The 21,454-nt window shown below is 46.3% G+C and overlaps 1 protein-coding gene across 2 annotated transcripts in view; it reads left to right on the forward strand.

The window, feature by feature from the left end:
- The window catches only part of MFGE8 (milk fat globule EGF and factor V/VIII domain containing), an 80,776-nt gene that overhangs the window by 36,367 nt on the left and 22,955 nt on the right, over window positions 1-21,454 (forward strand). For both annotated transcript variants that reach the window (XM_073568708.1, XM_073568707.1), the window contains exons 3-5: window positions 1,093-1,224; window positions 19,424-19,537; window positions 20,513-20,694. In XM_073568708.1, coding sequence (XP_073424809.1) covers window positions 1,093-1,224; window positions 19,424-19,537; window positions 20,513-20,694 — 428 coding nt within the window. The remainder of the gene's footprint in view (window positions 1-1,092; window positions 1,225-19,423; window positions 19,538-20,512; window positions 20,695-21,454) is intronic.

The raw sequence follows: 21,454 nt of genomic DNA on the forward strand, positions 1-21,454 counted from the left end.
TCTCTTCGTAAAGAAAACCTGTCAGCAGGATTTTTTCTAAGTAACCTACAGACAATGTCAGGTTGGCAGTGTTAAACTGATTAAAATGATAACTGGGGTGAAAATATCCGTCCTGAGTAATCAGTGTTGGAAGTTTTCAGTTAATGAGATGCCCATGCGCCGGGGCAGAACTGTAGGCAGAGACTTATTATCCTGCTCTAAGCCAGGGAAACCAAAGTAAGGCCTGCCTACAGGGCTGCACCAAAGCGCAAACATGTTCCTCATCATAGAGACAGAGGGAGACAGACTGTTTGTGCTTTGGGGCAGCCAATGGGCAGGTCTCTCTTTGGTTCTCTTGCTTTGAGCAAGAAGATAAAACTCTGTCTACAGTCCTGCCCCAAAGCACGAGAATCTTACTAGCTGCAAACTTCTAACACTGATTACACAAGAACCACAAGACGGATTTCTTCACCCCAGGTATCATTTTAATATGTTTACCACTGCCAACCTGATAGTATCTATAGGTTAGTTAGCAAATTCCTGCTGACAGGTTCACCTTAAGGGGGTTAACTGGGACCTCTTTGTTTATTTTCCCTATGGTGCTAAGAACTTATAGGCAGGTAGTTGCTACCTACCTGTCTTTTGCCCTGTGACTCTCCGGCTTCATTTCCCCTCACATTAACAGAGCTGTGCTTTCTCTCAAACGCTGATCTGATAATGGAGCGTCATTCTGCCATCATGCTGATTGACAGCCAGCTCCCCGCAGTTATGCTGCAGGGATCCATCTGTCAAATCGGCAAGTCATCAGCAGTGATGACCCGTTGATAGAGCGGAAGACAAGTAACTGTTGGCGTGATGTTATCAGAACCAGGAGGATCACCGGCACAATCCACCTGTATCTGCTCTGAGATCAGCAGATTAACCTGTGAATTCACAGTTGTGCTTATAAAGGAAATATCTGCTTTAAAATCTGCAAAAGTTCCTCATGCGAACATAGCTTTATGTAACTAGACTCTACCAGGCTGTGTATAAACATCATAGTTATGCAGTCGGGAAAATCTCTAAATTCAGAATTTTTAGATTTACTTTTTCCTTTTTTACTTCTTTACTTAGGTCCTTGCCAACCAAATCCCTGCCACAACAATGGGGAGTGCCAGGAGCTGTCCCACACTCGCAGAGGAGATACATTTGCCCAGTATGCTTGCAAATGTCTTACTGGCTACTTTGGAGAGAACTGTGAAAACAGTGAGTATGCCTATATTTTTTTACACAGTAACAATTGCCTATTGTATGCTATTTGAGTGTGTCCATACAATCAGGATTTGTTGAAGATGTTATCTCTGTATTGTGCTGAAACCTTCTCAAATCTGCTAGTATTCCATTCAGGTGAATGGGTTGTTTCATACCCCATCTATATCCAGCGGAATAAGGGCCCCGTCACACATAGCGACTCACCAGCGATCCCGAAAACGATATCAACGTGTCAGGATCGCTGGTGAGCTGTCAGACAGCTTCACCAGCGATCAGCACCAGCGACGCCCAGCGCGCGGCGTCGCTGTGTACTTAGTTACCAGCGCGCTGATGCAGGGAGCTAGTAACTAAGGTACACATCGGGTTTCTAAGGGATGTGCGTCACTTAGAAACCCGATGTGTACCTTAGTTACCAGCTCCCTGCATCAGCGCGCTGGTAACTAAGGTACACAGAGGGTTTCTAAGCACAGCGCCGTGCTTAGAAACCTTGTGTTTACCTTAGTTACCAGCTGGTCTCCCACCTGTCACACGCAGTGATGCGTGCTGGCCAGCGGGAGACCAGCGACCAAAAAAAATGGCCAGGGCTTTCCTACAGCGATCAGCGATACAGGCAGGGGGGGCGGTCGCTGATCGCTGTCACACACAGCGATCTCGTTGGTGAGATCGCTGTTGCGTCACAAAAATTGTAACTCAGCAGCGATCTCGCTAGTGAGATCATTGTGTGTGACGGGGCCCTAAGGCTGAGTACACACGTAGTTTTTTTTGCGTTTTCGCGGCGTTTTTAAACGTGTGATTTTGCTGTAAAAACGCAAAAAAAGCATCCCATGTAATCCTATGGCATTCTGCACATGCTGTGCTAATGCTGCATATTTTTCCGCGGTGGAATTGCATCGCGGAAAAATACGCAGCAAGTTCATTCTTTGTGCGGAATCGCGGGAAAATCCACACACATAGGAATGCATTGTTCTGCTTACTTTGCATGTGACTGTGCCCACCATGCGAAAAGTAAGCAGAACATTTGCGGAAGGTACCCACAGGCTGGAGGAGAGGAGATTCTCCTCCAGGCTCTGGGTACCATATCCCTGTTAAAAAAAAGAATTAAAATAAAAAATCATGTTATTCTCACCTTTCGGCGGTCCTCGCAGCGTCCCTAGGCCTCAGCGATGCTCCCGGCAAGTCCCGTTCCAGGGATGCCTTGCGACAATGACGTTTGATGACGTCGCAGTCCCGTAGCGGTCTCGTGAGACTGCGAAATCATCAAAGGTCATTGTCGCAAGGCATCCCTGGGAACGTGACTTGCCGGGAGCATCGGAATGATCGGGAACGCTGTGCGGGATGCCGGAAGGTGGGAATATCACGATTTCTTATTTTTTTTAAATTATTTTAAACTTTATATCCTTTTACTACTGATGCTGCATAGGCAGCCTCAATATTAAAACGTTGGTCACACTCATCAAACACTGTTTGACGAGTGTGACCAACCTGTCAATCAGTTTTCCAAGCGATGCTACAGATCGCTTAGAAAACGCTAGCATTCTGCAAGCTAATTATGTTTGCAAATCGCTAGTTTTTCCGCGGGAAATACGTGGGAATTTAAAATGCAGATTTCTCGCATATTTCCCGTGGAATGGAATTCCCGTGGAAATTTCCGCAGTAATTCCACACGTGTGCACATAACCTTAAGATAACGCTGCTGATTTTAAGATCTGCAGTATATTTTTATTAGTTATGTGGATTCATAACCACAAAGTCATAAATTAATCACACCTTTTTTCCAATGAGGCTTCTACTTATTCCCATGCATCCGAAGACGTTCTAGAATCTGCCTGTGCCTCGGATGTTTTTTACTCTTTAGCTTTGTCTATGGTGACTTGTTATTGCCGACAGCAGAGGAATGACACATGATAAACTCCAGTTAATGAGGTCGTTTTCCAGATGGAGGTGCATACCCTGCTATTACTGACATGAAAATTGTACTTCTACTTGTTTGTATATTCAAGACATCCTAAAAATCTTGTATGGCTTTTAATAATAAAAAGTAATAAAGCAGCAGAAAAGAACACTGATTTTCTAAAAACCAGATTTTTGTCTTACTTGTGGTATGAATGTGTTTTTGGAGTTAAGATATAAACAGACTGGGAAATAGAATCTGTATGAGTCATGACTTAAAGCTTTCCGGAAATATCGCCAGTCTGGATTTATGAGCACTGTGAGCCTCTTTCTGTGTTCACGAACACTAGAGCTGGTTCTTCAGTACCCACCTGTGTTTTTAGCTCTTAGATTTTGGGTTACAAATGTGTGTTTTAATAAAAAAAAAAAGGATTCTTTTGTAATTCCTCACACATGTCATCTGACGTATTCTGAATAGAGGCATGTACTGTAGATGTGTTGTCCATGAGGACAAACTTCCTTTGGCGTGACAGTTCCCCCTCTAATGAGGTTTGTCAAGGTCCTACTATTATAATATGCTGTGACGCATTGTAGCTGACCATACCAAGTCCTCCAGAGTGAAAGGGGCCCTCAGCCCTGGCTGCCTATATACAGCCTCTGGAAAAAATTAAGAGACCACTGCATAATGTTCAGTTTGTCTGATTTTTCTCTTTATAGGCATATTTTTGAGTAAAATGTAAATTGCTCTTTTATTCTATAAACTACTGACAACATGTCTTCAAATTTCCAAGCACTAAATTTTGTATTTATTTTCAGAAAATGAGAAATGGTCAAAATAACAAAAAAATGCAGTGCTTGCAGATCTCAAATAGTGCTAAGAAAACAAGTTCATAATCATTTAGAAACAACAATGCTAATGTTTTAACTTGGGAAGAGTTCAGAAATCAATATTTTGTGGAATAACCAAGATTTTTAATCACAGCTTCCTGCGTCTCGGCATGCTTTCCACCAGTCTTTCACGCTGCTTATGGGTGACCTTATGCTACTCCTGGTACAAAATTGTAAGCAGTTCTTCTTTGTTTGATGGCTTGTGACTATCCATCTTCCTCTTGATTACATTCCATAGATTTTCAATGTGGTTCAGGTCTGGAGATTGGGCTGGCCATGACAGGGATTTGATGTGGTGGTCCTTCAACCAGGGCTGTGGAGTCGGAGTCGTGGAGTCGGAGTCGGTGCTCATTTTGGTGGAGTCGGAGTCGGAGTTGGAGTCAGTATAAAATGGACCGACTCCGACTCCTAAAATATATAATAAATTGGGTACAGTAATTCAATGCAGGATGTGCTGAATATTTTTTCATAGGAGTTTGGGAAAGTTATGAAATGTCCTATAAATGGCTGTTATATTCCTGATCTAAGGCTACATTCACACACAGCGTTTTTCCTGTGTTTATTGAGGATACGTTTTTCAGCTGCAAAAGTTGATCATCTTTTTAAAAAACTGCATCACCTGAAAGGTTTTTGAGCTCATAGATAATGTTACTCAATAGCAAAAGCAGACTAGAAATCTGCTCTATCTATCCATTTATCCATATCTGTCTATCCATATCGTATCTGTACCAAAAAGAATGAAAACCGGGTAGTACACCAATATATATTCTGTTCTATCTAAATATCTTGATTATTGGATCATAAAAATGATTAAATGTCTGAGGTTCACATTGTACTACAATACATTTTTCACTTAAATATAAGCAATATGTGTGGGAGTCGGAGTCGTGGAGTCGGAGTTGGAGTCGGTGTAAGGGAAATTGAGGAGTCGGAGTCGCAGGTTTGGCTTACCGACTCCACAGCCCTGCCTTCAACCACACATTGGCCTAGCTGTGTAGCATGGTGCATTGTCCTGCTGGAAAAGCCAGTCCTCAGAGTTGGAGAACATTGCCTAGGCTGAAGGAATCAACTGTTTTTCCAGGATAACCTTGTATGCAGCTTGATTCATACATCCTTCGCAAAGATTATTCTACCCAATTCCAGCCTTGCTGAAGCATCCCCAGATCATCAACGATCCTCAACCAAATTTCACAGTTGGTGCAAGACACTGTGGCTTGTACGCCTCTCCAGGTCTCCGTCTAACAATTAGATGACCAGGTGTTGGGCAAAGCTGAAAATTAGACTCATCAGAGAAGATTAACTTACTCCAGTCCTCTATGATCCAATCCTTATGGTCTTTGGCAAACTTCAGCCTGGCTCTCCTTTGCTTCTCATTGATGAAAGGCTTTTTTCTAGCTTTACATGACTTGAGCCCTGCCTCTAGGAGCCTGTTACGCACTGTGCTTGCCATGCACTTCAACCCATCTGCCATTTGCCATTCCTTTTGTAGGTCACTTGCTGTCATCCTGCGGTTGCTGAGTTACATTCGAATAAGATAACGGTCATCCCGGTCAGTGGAGAGTCGTTTTTACCCTCTGCCGGTCTGTAGCTTTGTTGTTCCCAATGTCTGCTGCTTGACCTTGTTGTAATGAATGCCATCTTAGAAATTTTAAGGATGGAGGCAACATGACGCTCACTGCATCCCTCTGCTAGTAAAGCCAGAATTGAGCCTTTTTTCCTCACTCAAGACTTTTCTTTTCAACTCCTTTGGCATGGCTAAAAGTTATTTTTTCATTCCTATTACTTTTGGGATATTACTAGCACTTGTTTTGCCATCCAGCTTGTCCTATTGCAAGAGGATTGTGAACACCACAGCAGGGTTTTTATACTCTCCTTAGTTAAATAAGAGCTGTGTATACTACTGAAATGAACCAGGCACCTGGGTTAGAGCAGACCCAATATATAGGAGGAAGCAGCTGCTCATATATATAGGAGGTACTGAACCAGGCACATCGTTAGGATCAGATCCAATATATAGGAAGTACTGAATCGACAAATTGGTAGAAGCTGATCCAATATATAGGAGGTACCGAGCAGGGAACATGGGTAGGAGTTGACTTTACATAGGAGGTATCGACGAAGGCACCTTGGTAGGAGCTGATACATTATATAAGGGTACCAAACATGGTATATAAGTAGGAGTTGACCTTATATAGGAGGTATCAACCAGGGCACTTACGTTGGAGCAGACCCAATATATAGTAGGTAACAAACTGGGCATATTTGTAGGAGCTGACCAAATATGAGGTACCGAACATTTTACATAGGTAGGAGTTGACCTTTATATAGGAGGTACCGAACAGTGCATGTTAGGGCTGGTGGAATGCACCAAATTATAAAGTAGTAGTAGGTGCGTTCGCAGCCTGGGTTCCACCGTGCAGAGGTGGTACACTGCTGCTTGACAATGGCGGAAGAATAGCGCGGCGTGAAAACAGTCACACGTGGGTTACGTCACCCAGTGTGAACAGGAGCGGACTCTGTTAATTCACAGAGCCGCACAACCGCTGAACGTGGATGCCGGAGCATGTTTAGCTCATAGAGCCCGGCCAAAGGAGCGCACAGTGTACGGCCACAGAACTCTACCCCAAGGACACAGGGTTAGAGTCCTTCTAGGCCCACTGAACGCACGGCATCGCTGCCGCGAACGCCGCTATAGACGCTGGCTATGGAGCACGTGCACTGAGGCATGCCGAGTCACTGATGATGGCTAATGCCTGACTCAGACGCTGACCTACCTACGCCTAAGCCTGGGCGCTAGCAGGCTAGGCTGCACAACACATGCTTACCAAGGGTAGGGGTTTCATAATGAGTCAGTCACCAGAGACATTCATACGTGCATTCATCACTCACTCCTTATAGTCTGAAAATACAGTCTATCCTAGCGCATGGCCAAGCAGCCATTCAAACCTTTTATAGCCACGAGCGTCCAGGACCTTCCTGGCTTCACGGATGGGCCAATGAGAACAGGAGCAGGACCTGAGCACGTGACCTTCGATCTCCAATGGGAGATCACTCCACGGGCATGCTCAGTGGCCCGACATGGGGACTTAGTCCCTGGAGAATCTCGCTGCGGAGCAGCATGTATTGCCATAGCTGTGCCAGAGGTGGCAGCAGCAAGCAAACCCACGGAGCTGGTCTGGTCAGAGCGCCGGGACTGACGAGTTTGCTGAGCAACCTCCTCTGCGGCTGGAGAGGAATGGGAGACCGCTGGAAGTAAGGCTCGGGATTCACGCTGTGCAGCGACAGGAACCCGACGCCTAACAGTGCATATGGCTAGGAGCTGACCCAATATATTGGAGGTACTGAACTGTGCACATGGCTAGGAGCTTACCCAATATATCGGAGGTAACCAACAGGGAACATGAGTAGGAGCAGACCCAGTATATATGATGTTCTGAACATAGTACATGTGTAGGAGTTGCCCTTATAAGACATCCCCATTGATTCCTCAGTCTCCAGTCATGGTGGGTTCTAACTTCTTTTTGCTTTTTTGTGACTGGTGGGTTCTAACTTCCTTTTGCTTTTTTGTCTGACCTGCTGCCACATACATGTACACTTAGTTACATTGCATCTATATGTGAAGGTTTCTAATCTATGCACATGGGAAAACAATTATAACTCCTATAGGAAATTGTAAAAAAAATATTGAATCACATCAACAATTGGAAAATAATTACCGTACTCTTTAGTTTCTTAGAGCAAATGAGAACACTAGATGCAATTGCAGAAGCTATGCAGGAAATCTGTTATTAGGCTGTGTTTAAATAAATAAATAAAATTACTTTAAAATTGCTGATTGTGTCTATTAAAAATATTATATGCAGAATAAGAGGCAGGCGATTATTCTAGAGGTAACTGGTGACAGGTTCATATCTCCATAATTGCAAAGTTAATCTGAAAATCAGTGGTAATTGGCAAAAATTGCACTTGCAAAGTAGAAACGCTGTCCATACTGTGTGTACTTAGTTTACGTTTTGTCTCTTGTGAGAAACTCCAGAGGGTTTTAGTCAAGGAATGTGCAAAGAAAAATCTTTCCAAACATAAACTATCTGCAGCTTTTCCTGGGGCCGGTAATGATGTGAAATGATTACAGTATGTGCCCAGGGCCACAGGAGGACAATCTGATTGAACTAAATGTATGACTCCCACAATCCGCTGGAGATTAGAGGGCACAGTCCTGAAAAATAAACTTTTTCTTTAAAGACCTTGAGATTAATTCCTGAAGTGGCGATTTGTAGTTTGCATTTAACGGAGCATGATTGTTTTACTTGAGGCAAAATGTGAAGTTGAAGGATTTTCAGTTTTCACGTGAAGCATTGCCAACTTGTTTTGCTTAAAGAAAAACGCCAATTTGAGATTTTTTTTAGTTTTTTAAAAATAATTTTCTGGTTTTCATCTTTAGAAAACCTATGGTGAAATATTACAATCTGGAAAGTCTGCTGATCCAATTTGCTATAATTTTAGGATGTCTTACCTGGAAGTCTGCTTCTTGGCATTATTGCTTTTTCCATAGTGAGTCTATGGCATCTTTGTTTTTGCATTACTTGTTGGATGTTGATGCCGGTGCTTGTGAATAATGAGTTTGTAATTAAAATAATAACAATTAACTCTGACCTTTTAATCTCGAAATTCTCAATGTAAGTAGACCATGCAATAAGCAATGTTAGCTGTCATCCACTCCTGAGCCTCCAGGAATCTGAGAGATGTTGGCGGACATGAATCTGTGCAATCCCTTTAACCTCTAAAATAAACCTGATCCTCTAATTGAGGGCTTGGCAATGAATTTTTGCTAAGGGGCCTCATGAGAGACCCTTGGGAGAGAGAGTACTTTAATTTTGAACAGAATTAAATCTGTTTAGCAACTGCTGCTGCTGATACATGTTACAATCTGGCTTTTTGTAATGTGTATTCTTACCAGTTGTAGCTAATAAAAGCCGTATAATTTACTGGTTTTGTTTAATCACTGACTCCTGTTATTCTTCCTTTGGACCTTGATAACCAGGTCCCCCCACACAGTATGATGCACCTAGCCACCATCAAAATGATGCTCCTGCAGCCTGTCGCACCCTCCACACACTGTGTGACTGTCCTCACCTCATCCACCCTCCAGCTCACAATATGATGACCTCTGCTGCTCCCCACCAACAGTATAATGCCCACACAATTTTTCCCAATTACTGACTGCCAAAAAAATAAATAGAACTACTCACCCTATCTCCATATACTACTTTGTTCTGTGCAGGATAGAAGATTAAGGGTCGCACTCGTGGACATCGGTGAAAAAAACCCTGTATTAGTTGCATAACAATAACATGGAGCGGGGGAGCGTGGGTGACCGTGCTGACTATGGCCATTTTGCATACACACTACTCTTCAACTGGTCTAGGTTCCTGGACCCATTGAAGCGTAGTGTGCACGTGAAATGCCCGTAGTCTGCACGGTCACCTGCGCTCCCCCACCTTCGTGTATTTTTTTTTTTTTTTTTCACCGATCAGTGTCCACGGAATGCCACCATTCATCTTCTATCCTGCATATCTGAATGAGCTCATCTGTTGGGTTGTCCACATGCACCTATGAGTTGTTCTTCGGTGTAAACAGCAATCTGTCCGTAAGCCAAATTCAATGCTCGCGTGGAGGTATGTGAATTTGTTTAGTGCCGGTTTCCCTTCTCCTTTCACAGTATACTACTATGGTCTGTGCATTGTGTGGACTCTGGTTTCGTACACCAGGCACTATCTAGTGACAGAGCAAATGGTGGAAGAGGGATCAGACTGCTTTCTGTTCCACCTTTTGTTTTCACCAATATCTGCATCATGAGGATGCAGATACCAGTGATATAGTTGTGGGGTATGGGAGACACTGCTACTAGCCCATCAGCTGGCTCGTTCCCAATGGCAGTCTATGCCCAGGTCTGCCCTAATTCAATCCACTGCAAAATGGAGCAGATTAGGAAGCAATGGTTGACTATTGTCTGTAGGCTTCTGGGAGACCACTTCCCTCCGTAACACACAGCTATGCCTTTACTTTTTGTTTATTTCCTTTACTACATGAAAGAACCGTATTAGACATTATACCGTTGTGTTTATGTATATGTACAGTGGGGGAAATAAGTATTTTTATCCCTTGCTGATTTTGTAAGTTTGCCCACTGACAAAGACATGAACAGTTAATAATTTTTAGGGTAGGTTAATTTTAACATTGAGGCTAAGTGCACACGTAGCAGAAAATTTCTGCTGGAAAACCTAACTCCCTTCCCAGAAACCGTGTGTTTTTTTTCTGTGTGTTTTCCATGCATTTTTTGCGCAAAAAATGCGCTGTTTTTATGCGTTTTTTTTCCGCGCGTTTTCAAGACGCATAGAAATAGCCAGAAACGCGGAAAAATCTGCGAAATTACTGAGCATGCTGCGTTTTTACCGCAAAGCGTTTTTTTCGCGGTAAAAAATCACATCAATATGCACAAAAAATGCAAAATGCATAGAAATGAATGGGAAGCTTATTTTTAGCGGTTTTATTGGGAAAACTGCCAAAAAGAACGCTAAAAAAACGCTGTGTGTGAACACAGCCTGAGCGATAGAATATCAAAAATAAAATCCAGAAAATCACATTGTATAAATTATATACATTTACTAGCTGAAGAGCCCGGTGTTGCCTGGGCATAGTAACCAACTGTGGTTATGTGGTTAGTTATAACAAATTATAATGATTATATTGCACATAAAAACATTTCACATCATATATTCAACACTACAGATTTGCAACACAAATTAACTAAACGATTACCCAAGTATTGATAGTATTTTATTTTCAACTCATTCAAGAGCCTTTTGATAAACAACATGTTTTCATCTTTGCACCAAAAGGAAAAACCAAAGGTTTTTGGCAGTTCCAACTCTTGAACAGATCATGTAAAGTTGACCATGAGAAAAGCATGGAGATTGCAAATCGATCCCTACTACTTTCAAAGACTGTCCCTGAGCATTGTTAATGGACATTGCAAATAGCAGTCGAACTGGAAACTGGAGGCATTTAAAATCAAAAACCAAATCAGATGGAATGAGTGGAATTCTTAATGAAAATGTCCTCTCCTTTGGCACATCCTGTTTCTAAGGGTACCGTTACACATAGCGATGCACCAGCGATCCCGACAATGATATGGATCGCTGGTGCATCGATAAGTGGTCGCTAGTGAGCTGCCACACAGGCAGATCTCACCATCGACATCGCAGGGGTCGGGGGCCGCTACTTACCTGTCAGACGCGGCGATCCTGACGTCCTCCCGCCCGTGTCCACGCGTCGCTCGTCGTCACAGCAGGAAGCCCAGCAGGAAGCTGACGACGAGAAATGTTCAAGACCTTCTTGCGCGACCAGCGATAACCAGTGGGGGAGCCAGTCGGAGGTAAGTATCACATGTAGCGATATCGCTAGCAATATCGCTGCTACGTCACAAAATCGGTGACTTTACAGCGATATCGCAGTGTGTAACGGGGGCTTAAGCTGTGTATCTAACCCTATCCTGTGTGATAATGTCTGCTGAGCTGTGTACCTAATTCTCTCCTGTGTGATACTTTCTGCTAAGCTGTGTATCTAATCCTATCGTGTGTTACTGACTGCTCAGCCGTGTATCTAATCCTATCCTGTGTGATACCGTCTGCTGAGCCGTGTATCTACCCCTATCCTATGTGATACTGACTGCTGAGCCGTGTATCTAATCCTATCCTGTGTGATGCTGACTGCTGAGCCATGTGTCTAATCCTCTCCTGTGTGATACTGACTGCTGAGCCGTGTATCTAATCCTATCCTGTGTGATACTTGGCTCCCCCTGCAGTCTGTCAGAGGGTGGTCTGTGTTGGCACGGTAATAAATTGTGTTATTTCCTGCTTTACAGAAGGACGATAACACCATAGAAATGATAAGAATAATAGGTCTCAGTTACCACAACTCTCTAAAAAGAAAACTGTTGCTGATAGCAACCAATCACAGCTCATTTTTCATCTTTTAAACAGCTCTGGGACAGTGTGGCGAGTTTTGAGTGGCGACTTTTGTGTTTCGACTTTTATGTGGCGAGGTTGGTGCATGTGTGGTGAAATGTGTGCCGAGGGTGGTATATGTGTTGAAGCACGTGGTAGTGTGTGGCGCATTCTGTGTGTGTGTTTGTATCCCCGTGTGTGGTGAGTATCTCATGTCAGGGCCCCATCTTAGCAACTGTACGGTATATACTCTTTGGTGCCATCGCTCTCATTCTTTAAGTCCCCCTTGTTCACATCTGGCAGCTGTCAATTTGCCTCCAACACTTTTCCTTTCACTTTTTTTCCCCATTATGTAGATAGGGGCAAAATTGTTTGGTGAATTGGAACGTGTGGGGTTAAAATTTCGCCTCACAACATAGCCTATGACGCTCTCGGGGTCCAGACGTGTGTCTGTGCAAAATTTTGTGGCTGTAGCTGCAACGGTGCAGATGCCAATCCCGGACATACATACATACATACATACATACATACATACATACATACATACATACATACATCACACACACACACACATTGAGCTTTATATATTAGATTTGCAGTGAGAAATAAGTATTTGATCCCCTACCAACCATTAAGAGTTCTGGCATTACCTGCATTAAAGGCAGCTGTCTTACTTAGTAACCTTTTATAAAAGATTCATATCCACAGAGTCAATTAATCAGTCAGACTTTAACATATACAACATGGGCAAGAGCTTTCTAAGGATGTTAGGGACCAGATCACAGACCTGCACAAAGCTGGAATGGGCTACAAAACCATAGGTTAGACGCTGGGTGAGAAGGAGACAACTGTTGGTGCAATAGTAAGAAAATGGAAGAAATACAAAATGACTGTCAATCGACATATCTGGGGCACCATGCAAAATCTCACTTTGTGAGGTATTCTTGATCATGAGGAAGGTGAGAGATCAGCCTAAAACTTAACGGGGAAACTTGTTATTGACTTCACGGCAGCTGGGACCACAGTCACCACGAAAACCATCGGTAACACATTGTGCCGTAAAGTTTTAAAATCCTGCAGTGCCCGCAAGTTTGCCAATAAACACCTGGATAATTCTGTGAGTGATTAGGAGAAGGTGCTGCAGTCAGATGAGACAAAAATTGAGTAGTTTGGCATTAACTAAGCTCGCCGTGTTCGGAGGAAGAGAAATACTGCCTATGACCCAAAGAACACCAGCCCCACAGTCAAGCATAGAGGTGGAAACATTGTTTGGGGTGTTTCTCTGCTAAGGGCACAAGACTACTTCACCGCATGAATGGGAGAATGGATGGAGCAATGTACCGTAAAATCTTGAGTGACAACCGCATTCCCTCCACCAGGACATTAAAAATGGTTTGTGCCTGGGTCTTCCAGCAAAACAATGACCCAAAACATACAACCAAGTCAACAAAGGAGTAGCTCAAAAAGAAGCACATTAAGGTCATGGAGTGGCGTAGCCAGTCTCCAGACCTTAATCCCATAGAAAACTTATGGAGAGAGTTGAAGCTCCGAGTTGCCAAGTGACACACTCAAAATCTTAATGATTAAGAGATGATCTGCAAAGAGGAGTTGTGGAGGACAGGACCAGTTCCTCCCACGTCACCAATGTGACGTAATTACACAGACACAGCTCTCCGGCGCACCCTTTGTCTCTCAGGTCAGTAAGGGAACTGTACCTAGAGCAAATGGCCGCCGGGGAGGATGTCCTGTTACCCGCTGGGTATTCTAAGATTCGTAATCAGAGTAAAAGCATCAGCTCAAGATTAATTTTATGGTTTTATTGCCTTAAGGGCGCACTAGATAATTACAGAAATATACAGTAAGCTATACAATGGAATTACAGTGGATTTGCAGTCAGAGTAAAATATAACAATAAGGCTACAAGACTTAGAGATATTAAGCTGGAGGTCAATTTACCAGGTTGTAGGTTGCATGTGGGTGCCGGGAGCTCTGCAGTCCACAGGTACAAGAATCTTAGTTGCCGGACAGACCCCAAAGCACGGGCCGCTGCTCCCCTTGGCAGATCTGTCCCCAGTTCCTTCTTAGATCATCATCGTCTGGTTCTTCTGTGAGAGAGAGTGTCTCTGCCATGTGCTGCAAGTTCTTAAACATGCCGAATTCCTCCCCCTGTGTCAGAGGGTGGGCTAATAATCTCCACCCTTTAGCTCCCTGCAGAACTTATTCCCAATATCTAAGAAAGGGGGTAACTTTCTTCAGCATGACCGGATCAGGACACGAGAGGTACCAATGAATGCGGTGTGTTTTGCCTGTCGTGTGGAGAGCAAACATGGCCCCATTGGGTCGCTGTGGAGGGCCAATCTCTATATCTCAGGTCCCAGAGCCCTCACCGACTCAGGAGTCGCACTGCCAGATGCGCGATTTCCTCAGGGTCACGTGGATATTTTTTGAGTCTATAACTCGAAAGGTGCGCTCATAATCCATGATCCTAGGATGGAGCCGGAGAGGCTGGGAGAGACAATGGATGTGTATTTCTGTGTCTAGCTGACAGGTATATTCTAATTGAGGCCCCCAGGCACCTTCCTGCCCTATGCTGACGTGGCTCTAACTCAAGCTTTGAAGTTCTGTTTTGGGCCTTATCTCATTATCATACTAAAAGGCCTTGCTATTCAACATTGGAGCACTAAATCCTGCTTTCTTCAATATGCTTACAGGCCCTGGGGGGGGTAAGAGCAGCCAATTCCTTCATCACACCTCCCTGCTTTAGAGGGCGCTAGGGGGTATCACATTCCTGTGTTCTCCTATGCGCCCTTCCGCACCCTCTCCTTGCCGGGACAACCCATCAGCGTTACCATGGTCCCTGCCTCTTTTATGGCGAACGGTGAAGTGATACTGCTGGAGAGCGAGGCTCCAGCGTAGCAACCTCCCATTTGTCCCAGAGACCGTGTGTAACCAGCTGAGGGGGTTGTGGTCTGTTTCCACGGTGAATGGGTGTCCATACAAGTATGGCTGCAGACGCTGCAGGGCCCACACAATTGCCAGACATTCCTTCTCCATCGTGGAATAGGCCACTTCCCTCGGCAGGAGCTTCCGGCTCAGGTACAGAACGGGGTGTTCATGGCCCGTAGTGTCGACCTGGCTGAGCACAGCACTGAGGCCGAAGTGGCTGGCGTCGGTCTGCACCACGAACGGCCGCGTCGACTGCGACGGGTAGCCTCTTCTTGGTGAGGTCCATCAGGGGCTTGGCCAGGGCACTATAGTGTGGAACAAACCTCCTATAGTACCCGGCAGTCCCCAAGAAGGACATCACCTGCTTCTTGGTCCTTGGGGTGGGCCAGGATGCGATGGCATCCACCTTCCCGGGCTCTGGCTTCAGAGCTCCCCCACCTACCCGGTGTCCCAGGTAGTGGACCTCACTCATACCCAGCTGGCATTTTTCTGGCTTAATGGTCAAGCCTGCTCGCTGGATCTGCCCAAGCACCTGCGCCAGGTGCTCTAGGTGATCCTCCCAGGTGGGACTGAAGATGGCAATGTCATCTAGATACGCGGTCACATACCCTTCCAGTCCCTCGAGCAGCGAAAACTGCCACATCTTCTGCCAGCTCCCCGGGATCTATCTCCTGGCCGCTGTCTGACTCGGCAGCCACTTGGTCGGAGGGGAGGAAACAGTCGGGCCTCCGCGAGGCCCCTTGGGCTCCGGCGCTCCTACTCCTGGTAACAGCGGCCACGACCGCTGAGACCACAGGTAGCGCCTGCTTCCCCTCGGCCCCTGACCAAGTCGCCGGGTCAGGCAGACTTCCCTGGCCTCCTGACATCCCGGATGTGGGGAACTCGTGCCCTGGGGTCTTACCTGGTGCCTCATCTCCCGGGACGCCCCCTCCCCCCATGGCCTGTTCCTCTTTCTGCAGAGGCCCTAGACTCAGCAGGCTGGATTCACTTAGGGGCCCTACACTGCCCATAGCAGCCCCTCCCTCCACCTCTGAGCTCTCCCTGCAGTCTTCTTACCTGTCCTCACTGTGAGCCCTGTGTGTGTAGTGTCAGTGCATGGCTTCCCATCCGGTTTCACTCCCTCCTCCACTGTTGGAGGCACATTCAACACATTAACATTAGCATTCACAGTAGAGTCATGACATTCTTGGGGAGCCGGACTTGGGGGTTCAGTGGCCACATACTGAGACACTAGCCGCCCCAAATCGGTCCCAAGCAACACATTGGCAGGAATATTTGGCGTTACTCCCACCTCCCGCATTCCCCTCCATGCGCCCCAGTCCAAAAACACCTTGGAGATGGGCATCGCCGGTTCAACGCTTCCAATTCCGGAGATGGAAAGGGTTTTCCCAGACACCAAGTCTTGAGGGGACACCACCTCAGGACGTACCAGGGTTCGTTCAGCGCCTGTGTCCCGCAGTCCCATGACCGCTGAGCGGCCGATGGTGATGGGTTGGTAATTGTCCAGGGACCTCCCACCACCCCCTCCCACACACAAAACAGTGGACGGTTTCTGGGACAGGGATGGGGCCTTATGGCACTGGGGACACGCAGCCTTAAAGTGTCCTGGCTGGTTGCAATGATGACAACAACTGGGTTCTGCTCCTTGCCTGGAGAGGGCAGCAGGGGTACACCTCTTGCACTCTGGGGGCTGGGGGGACAGGGGCAGGATTGGGCTTTACCCCCTCTCCAGGTGCTGCTGGCAGGCTTCTTTGGCTCAGACGCCCTGTTGTTGGCATACTCGTCTGCCAGGGCGGCTGTAGCAAAAGCCCCCTTTTGTTTCCGGTCACGGAGTAACTGCTGGAGGTCCTCTGGGCAGTTCCACAAGAACTGCTCCGTGACTAACAGTTCCTGGACCTCCTGGCGGGTGGTGAGCTCTAGACCCGAGGTCCAGTGCTCCGTAGCTCAAAACAGTGCCCGCATGTGGTCGGTCCAGGTGTCCTTTGAGCCCCGCTGCAGGCTCCGGAACTTCCTTCAGTGCGACTCTGGGGTGAGGTTGTAGTGCTGGATCAGGGCCCGCTTGATGCTGTTGTAGTCTTGCTCCTCCCCAGCAGGTAAGTCCCCCAAAACTTCCAGGGACTTGCCCCTCAAACGGGGGGTCAGGTACCTTGCCCACTGATCCAGGGCCAGATGGTGTTGGAGGCAGGATCTCTCAAAGGCCAGCAGAAAGGAATCCAGGCCTCCATCCTTTTCAAGCTGGGGGAAGTCCTCCGCCCGAACCTTGGAAGCCTTGGTCCCCGGTGGGGCTGGAGCATCCAGCGGGAGCCCGTGCTGAGCCATCTCCAGTCGGTGCCGGCACTCCGCAGCTTCACGGTGTTCTGCAGCACACGTTCGGCATGCTCACGCTCTGCCGCCGCTTGCTTATACTCCGATGCTTTCTCTGCCGCCGCTTGCTCACGCTCCGCTGCTTTCTCTGCCGCCATTAGGAGTCTGTCATGGGCGGTGTCGTTACCAGCCTCGAGCTGTGCCATAGCCGCTTGGAAAAGGGCCTCCGATCTGGACAGGTTGGGACAGGCAGGTGGTGCGCTCCCCCTCGCCTTCAATGGTATTGTCCTCCACCACCTCCTCATAGACCAGAGCATTGGCCTCCCCCTTTGCCTTACTCCTGGTGCCTTCCGCCATCTTGGGAACCTCTGGTTACTGACACAGCTGCAACCCTGACCTCGCACACAACTTATATTTGCACTCTGACCGTCTAGTGCTGGGCTGACCTTAAAACCCCAGCAGTGAAAGTTACCGCTGGTAGTCTCTAGTGTCTGGGAGTAGGGGTCCCACGCACACTATTACCACCGCTGCCACCAATGTGGAGGACAGGACCAGTTCCTCCCACGTCACCAATGTGACGTAACTACACAGGCACAGCTCTCCGGCGCACCCTTTGTCTCTCAGGTCAGTAAGGGAACTGCACCTAGAGCAAATGGCCACCGGGGAGGATGTCCTATTATCCGCTGGGTATTCTAAGATTCGTAATCAGGGTAAAAGCATCAGCCCAAGATTAATTTTATGGTTTAATTGCCTTAAGGGCGCACTAGATAATTACAGAAATATACAGTAAGCTATACAATGGAATTACAGTGGATTTGCAGTCAGAGTAAAATATAACAATAAGGCTACAAGATTTAGAGATATTATGCTGGAGGTCAATTTACCAGGTTGTAGGTTGCATGTGGGTGCCGGGAGCTCTGCAGTCCACAGGTACAAGAATCTTAGTTGCCGGACAGACCCCAAAGCACGGGCCGCTGCTCCCCTTGGCAGATCTGTCCCCAGTTCCTTCTTAGATTATCATCGTCTGGTTCTTCTGTGAGAGAGAGAGAGAGTGTCTCTTGCCATGTGCTGCTAGTTCTTAAACATGCCGGATTCCTCCCCCTGTGTCAGAGGGTGGGCTAATAATCTCCACCCTTTAGCTCCCTGCAGAACTTATTCCCAATATCTAAGAAAGGGGGTAACTTTCTACAAGATGACTGGATCAGGACACGAAAGGTACCAGTGAATGCGGTGTGTTTTGCCTGGCGTGTGGAGAGCAAACATGGCCCCATTGGGTCGCTGTGGAGGGCCAATCTCTATATCTCAGGTCCCAGAGCCCTCACCGACTCAGGAGTCGCACTGCCAGATGCGTGATTTCCTCAGGGTCACGCGGATATTTTTTGAGCTTATAACTCGAAAGGTGCGCTCATAATCCGTGATCCTAGGATGGAGCCGGAGAGGCTGGGAGAGACAATGGATGTGTATTTCTGTGTCTAGCTGACAGGTATATTCTAATTGAGGCCCCCAGGCACCTTCCTGCGCAATGCTGACTTGGCTCCAACTCAAGCTTTGAAGTTCTGTTTTGGGCCTGATCTCATTATCATACTAAAAGGCCTTGCTATTCAACATTGGAGCACTAAATCCTGCTTTCTTCAATATGCTTACAGGCCCTGGGGTGGGTAGGAGCAGCTAACTCCTTCATCACAGGAGTGGACCAAAATTCCTCCTGACATGCGCAAACCTCATCATCAACTACAAAAAACCTATGACTGCTGTGCTTGCCAACAAGGGTTTTGCCACCAAGTATTAAGTCTTGTTTGCCAGAGGGATCAAATACTTATTTCTCACTGCAAAATGCAAATAAATTTACCGTATATAATTTATACAATGTGATTTTCTGGATTTTATTTTTGATATTCTATTTCTCAATGTTAATATTAACCTACACTTAAAATTATAGACTGTTCATGTCTTTGTCAGCGGGCAAACTTACAAAATCAGCAAGGGATCAAATACTTATTTCCTTCACTCTATGTATGTATTTATATGTGTGTGTGTGTGTGTAAAATATATATATAATATATTATTGTTTTTTTTTGTCATGTTGGTGAGGATACTGTGTATTGTTTTTTTAAATTTTTTTTTTTTTTTTGTTTTTCTGCCTTAAATATTTGTCCTAGGTGAGAATCATTGTTCTTCATATCCTTGTAAAAATGGAGGAGTTTGCCAAAATCTTATTAACGATTACAGCTGTAAATGCGTCTCACCATTTATTGGAAAAGGGTGCCAAATTCGTAAGTAACTTCCATTTTGTTTGTTTTGGTAGTTTGTAACTCTTATCCGTTAGGACAACCCTACTTTTTGGACTATGAGATACACCTTGCCATAAGACTCCTCCCAAGTTTAGACAGCAGAACACAGGAAAAACATTTTCCTGTTAATTGAAACTTCCCTGGCAGTGTAAAATCTATTGTTATTGTCTCTGCAGTGTGTTTTCTACAATCAGCTGGCTACAGTGTATAATTATGACATGCAGTGCTGTGTAAGGCTAGTTTCACACTAGCGTTTTGGAGCGCAGCGACGGCCTGCGCACGGCCGCCGCTAAGCCCCGCCCCCTGCCCCGCCCGCCGGTAGCTCCGCCCACCGGCGCATGACGCTGCATGCGCCCTGTGTCCCCTATCTTTATCACAGGGGGCGCAGGCCGTGCGCAGTATGCGTTTGGCGGCGCATGCGTCCTTTTGACGGTGCGCCGACCTGCGTCAAACGCAACCTGCTGTATTTTGGTTGCGTCGGCACACCGTCAAAAAGGCGCATGCGCCGCCAAACGCATACTGCGCACGGCCTGCGCCCCCTGTGATAAAGATAGGGGACGCAGGGCGCATGCAGCGTCATGCGCCGGTGGGCAGAGCTACCGGCGGGGGCGGGGCTTAGCGGCGGCCGTGCGCAGGCCGTCGCTGCGCTCCAAAACGCTAGTGTGAAACTAGCCTTATAATGAAGTTACCGAAAAATATTGATTTTTAGATAATTCTGCAGCCAGCCATCAACAGTGCAGCACAGAGGCTATTTAAGACAAATGGTGTCAAATTTTAAATGAAACTCTGTTAAAAAAGATTTTTAGCCCTAAATACTTGCTTTTAAGCTTTAAAAAAAAAAAAATCCCCCCCCCCATTTAATACATTTGAAAAGCTATTCAGTAAGTTGATTTGTTTGTCTAAAATTGTACATCTGTGCAGTGATTTTCCTCTAATCCAATATGTTTAATTACCTAGGATGCGCAAATGCATTAGGAATGGAGGGTGGCGCTATATCCGATGCCCAGATCACATCATCTTCCTTATACCATGGTTTCCTTGGCCTACAGCGCTGGGGCCCTAATCTGGCTCGGTTGAACAATAAAGGATTAGTCAATGCGTGGACAGCAAGTAGCTATGACAAGCATCCATGGATTCAGGTATATATGTGTTTGTTATATTAAGAAGGGCAGGTGAATGCCAAAGATAGTTAGGGAGCCTGTCAGTGATGTAACGTGAGTCCAGCGATTTGTCGTTCTTTGCGTGCTGCAGTTTTGATAAAATCACAGTTTTATCTGTTGCAGATCTTGCAGTTCTCTGAATGCTGAGCTCTGTATAACCCCGCCCACACCACTGATTGGTAGCTTTCTGTGTACACATGCAGAAACCTGCAAATCAGTGGTGAGGGCGGGGTTATAAAGAGCTCATGAAATGGAGCACTACATGGCAGCAGGTTTACTAGTCTTCTAAGGGTGTGTGCAGACGCTGCGGAATCCGCTGCGGATTAATCCGCACGGATTTTGCAAAAACCTCAGATAAACCGCAGGTCAAAAGACCTGCGGATTATCTGCGGTTTTGCCTGCGGTTTGGTCCTGCGGATTCACCATCTCCACAATGGTGGAGATAGGAACCCGCTGCGGATTCCGCAGAAAGAATTGACATGTCAATTCTTTCTGCGGTTTTAAAACCGCAGCAAATCCGGGCGATTTTTCCGCAACGTCTACACAGCGTTTTTTTTTTACCATTCATTTGAATGGTACTGTACACCGCTGCTAAAACTGCTGCGGGTCCGCAGCAGCCAAAACCGCTGCGGAAATGCAGCGGAATCCGCAGCGTGTGCACATACCCTGATGATGATCTGCTGCTAATCAGTGATTTTACAGCAAGCAGCCCAGTAAGTGGATTCTGGGTCTCTGCCCC

Source organism: Dendrobates tinctorius, unplaced genomic scaffold (assembly GCF_039654945.1).
Source record: "Dendrobates tinctorius isolate UK_male_01 unplaced genomic scaffold, ASM3965494v1 ptg000022l, whole genome shotgun sequence".
Classification (NCBI taxonomy): domain Eukaryota; kingdom Metazoa; phylum Chordata; class Amphibia; order Anura; family Dendrobatidae; genus Dendrobates; species Dendrobates tinctorius.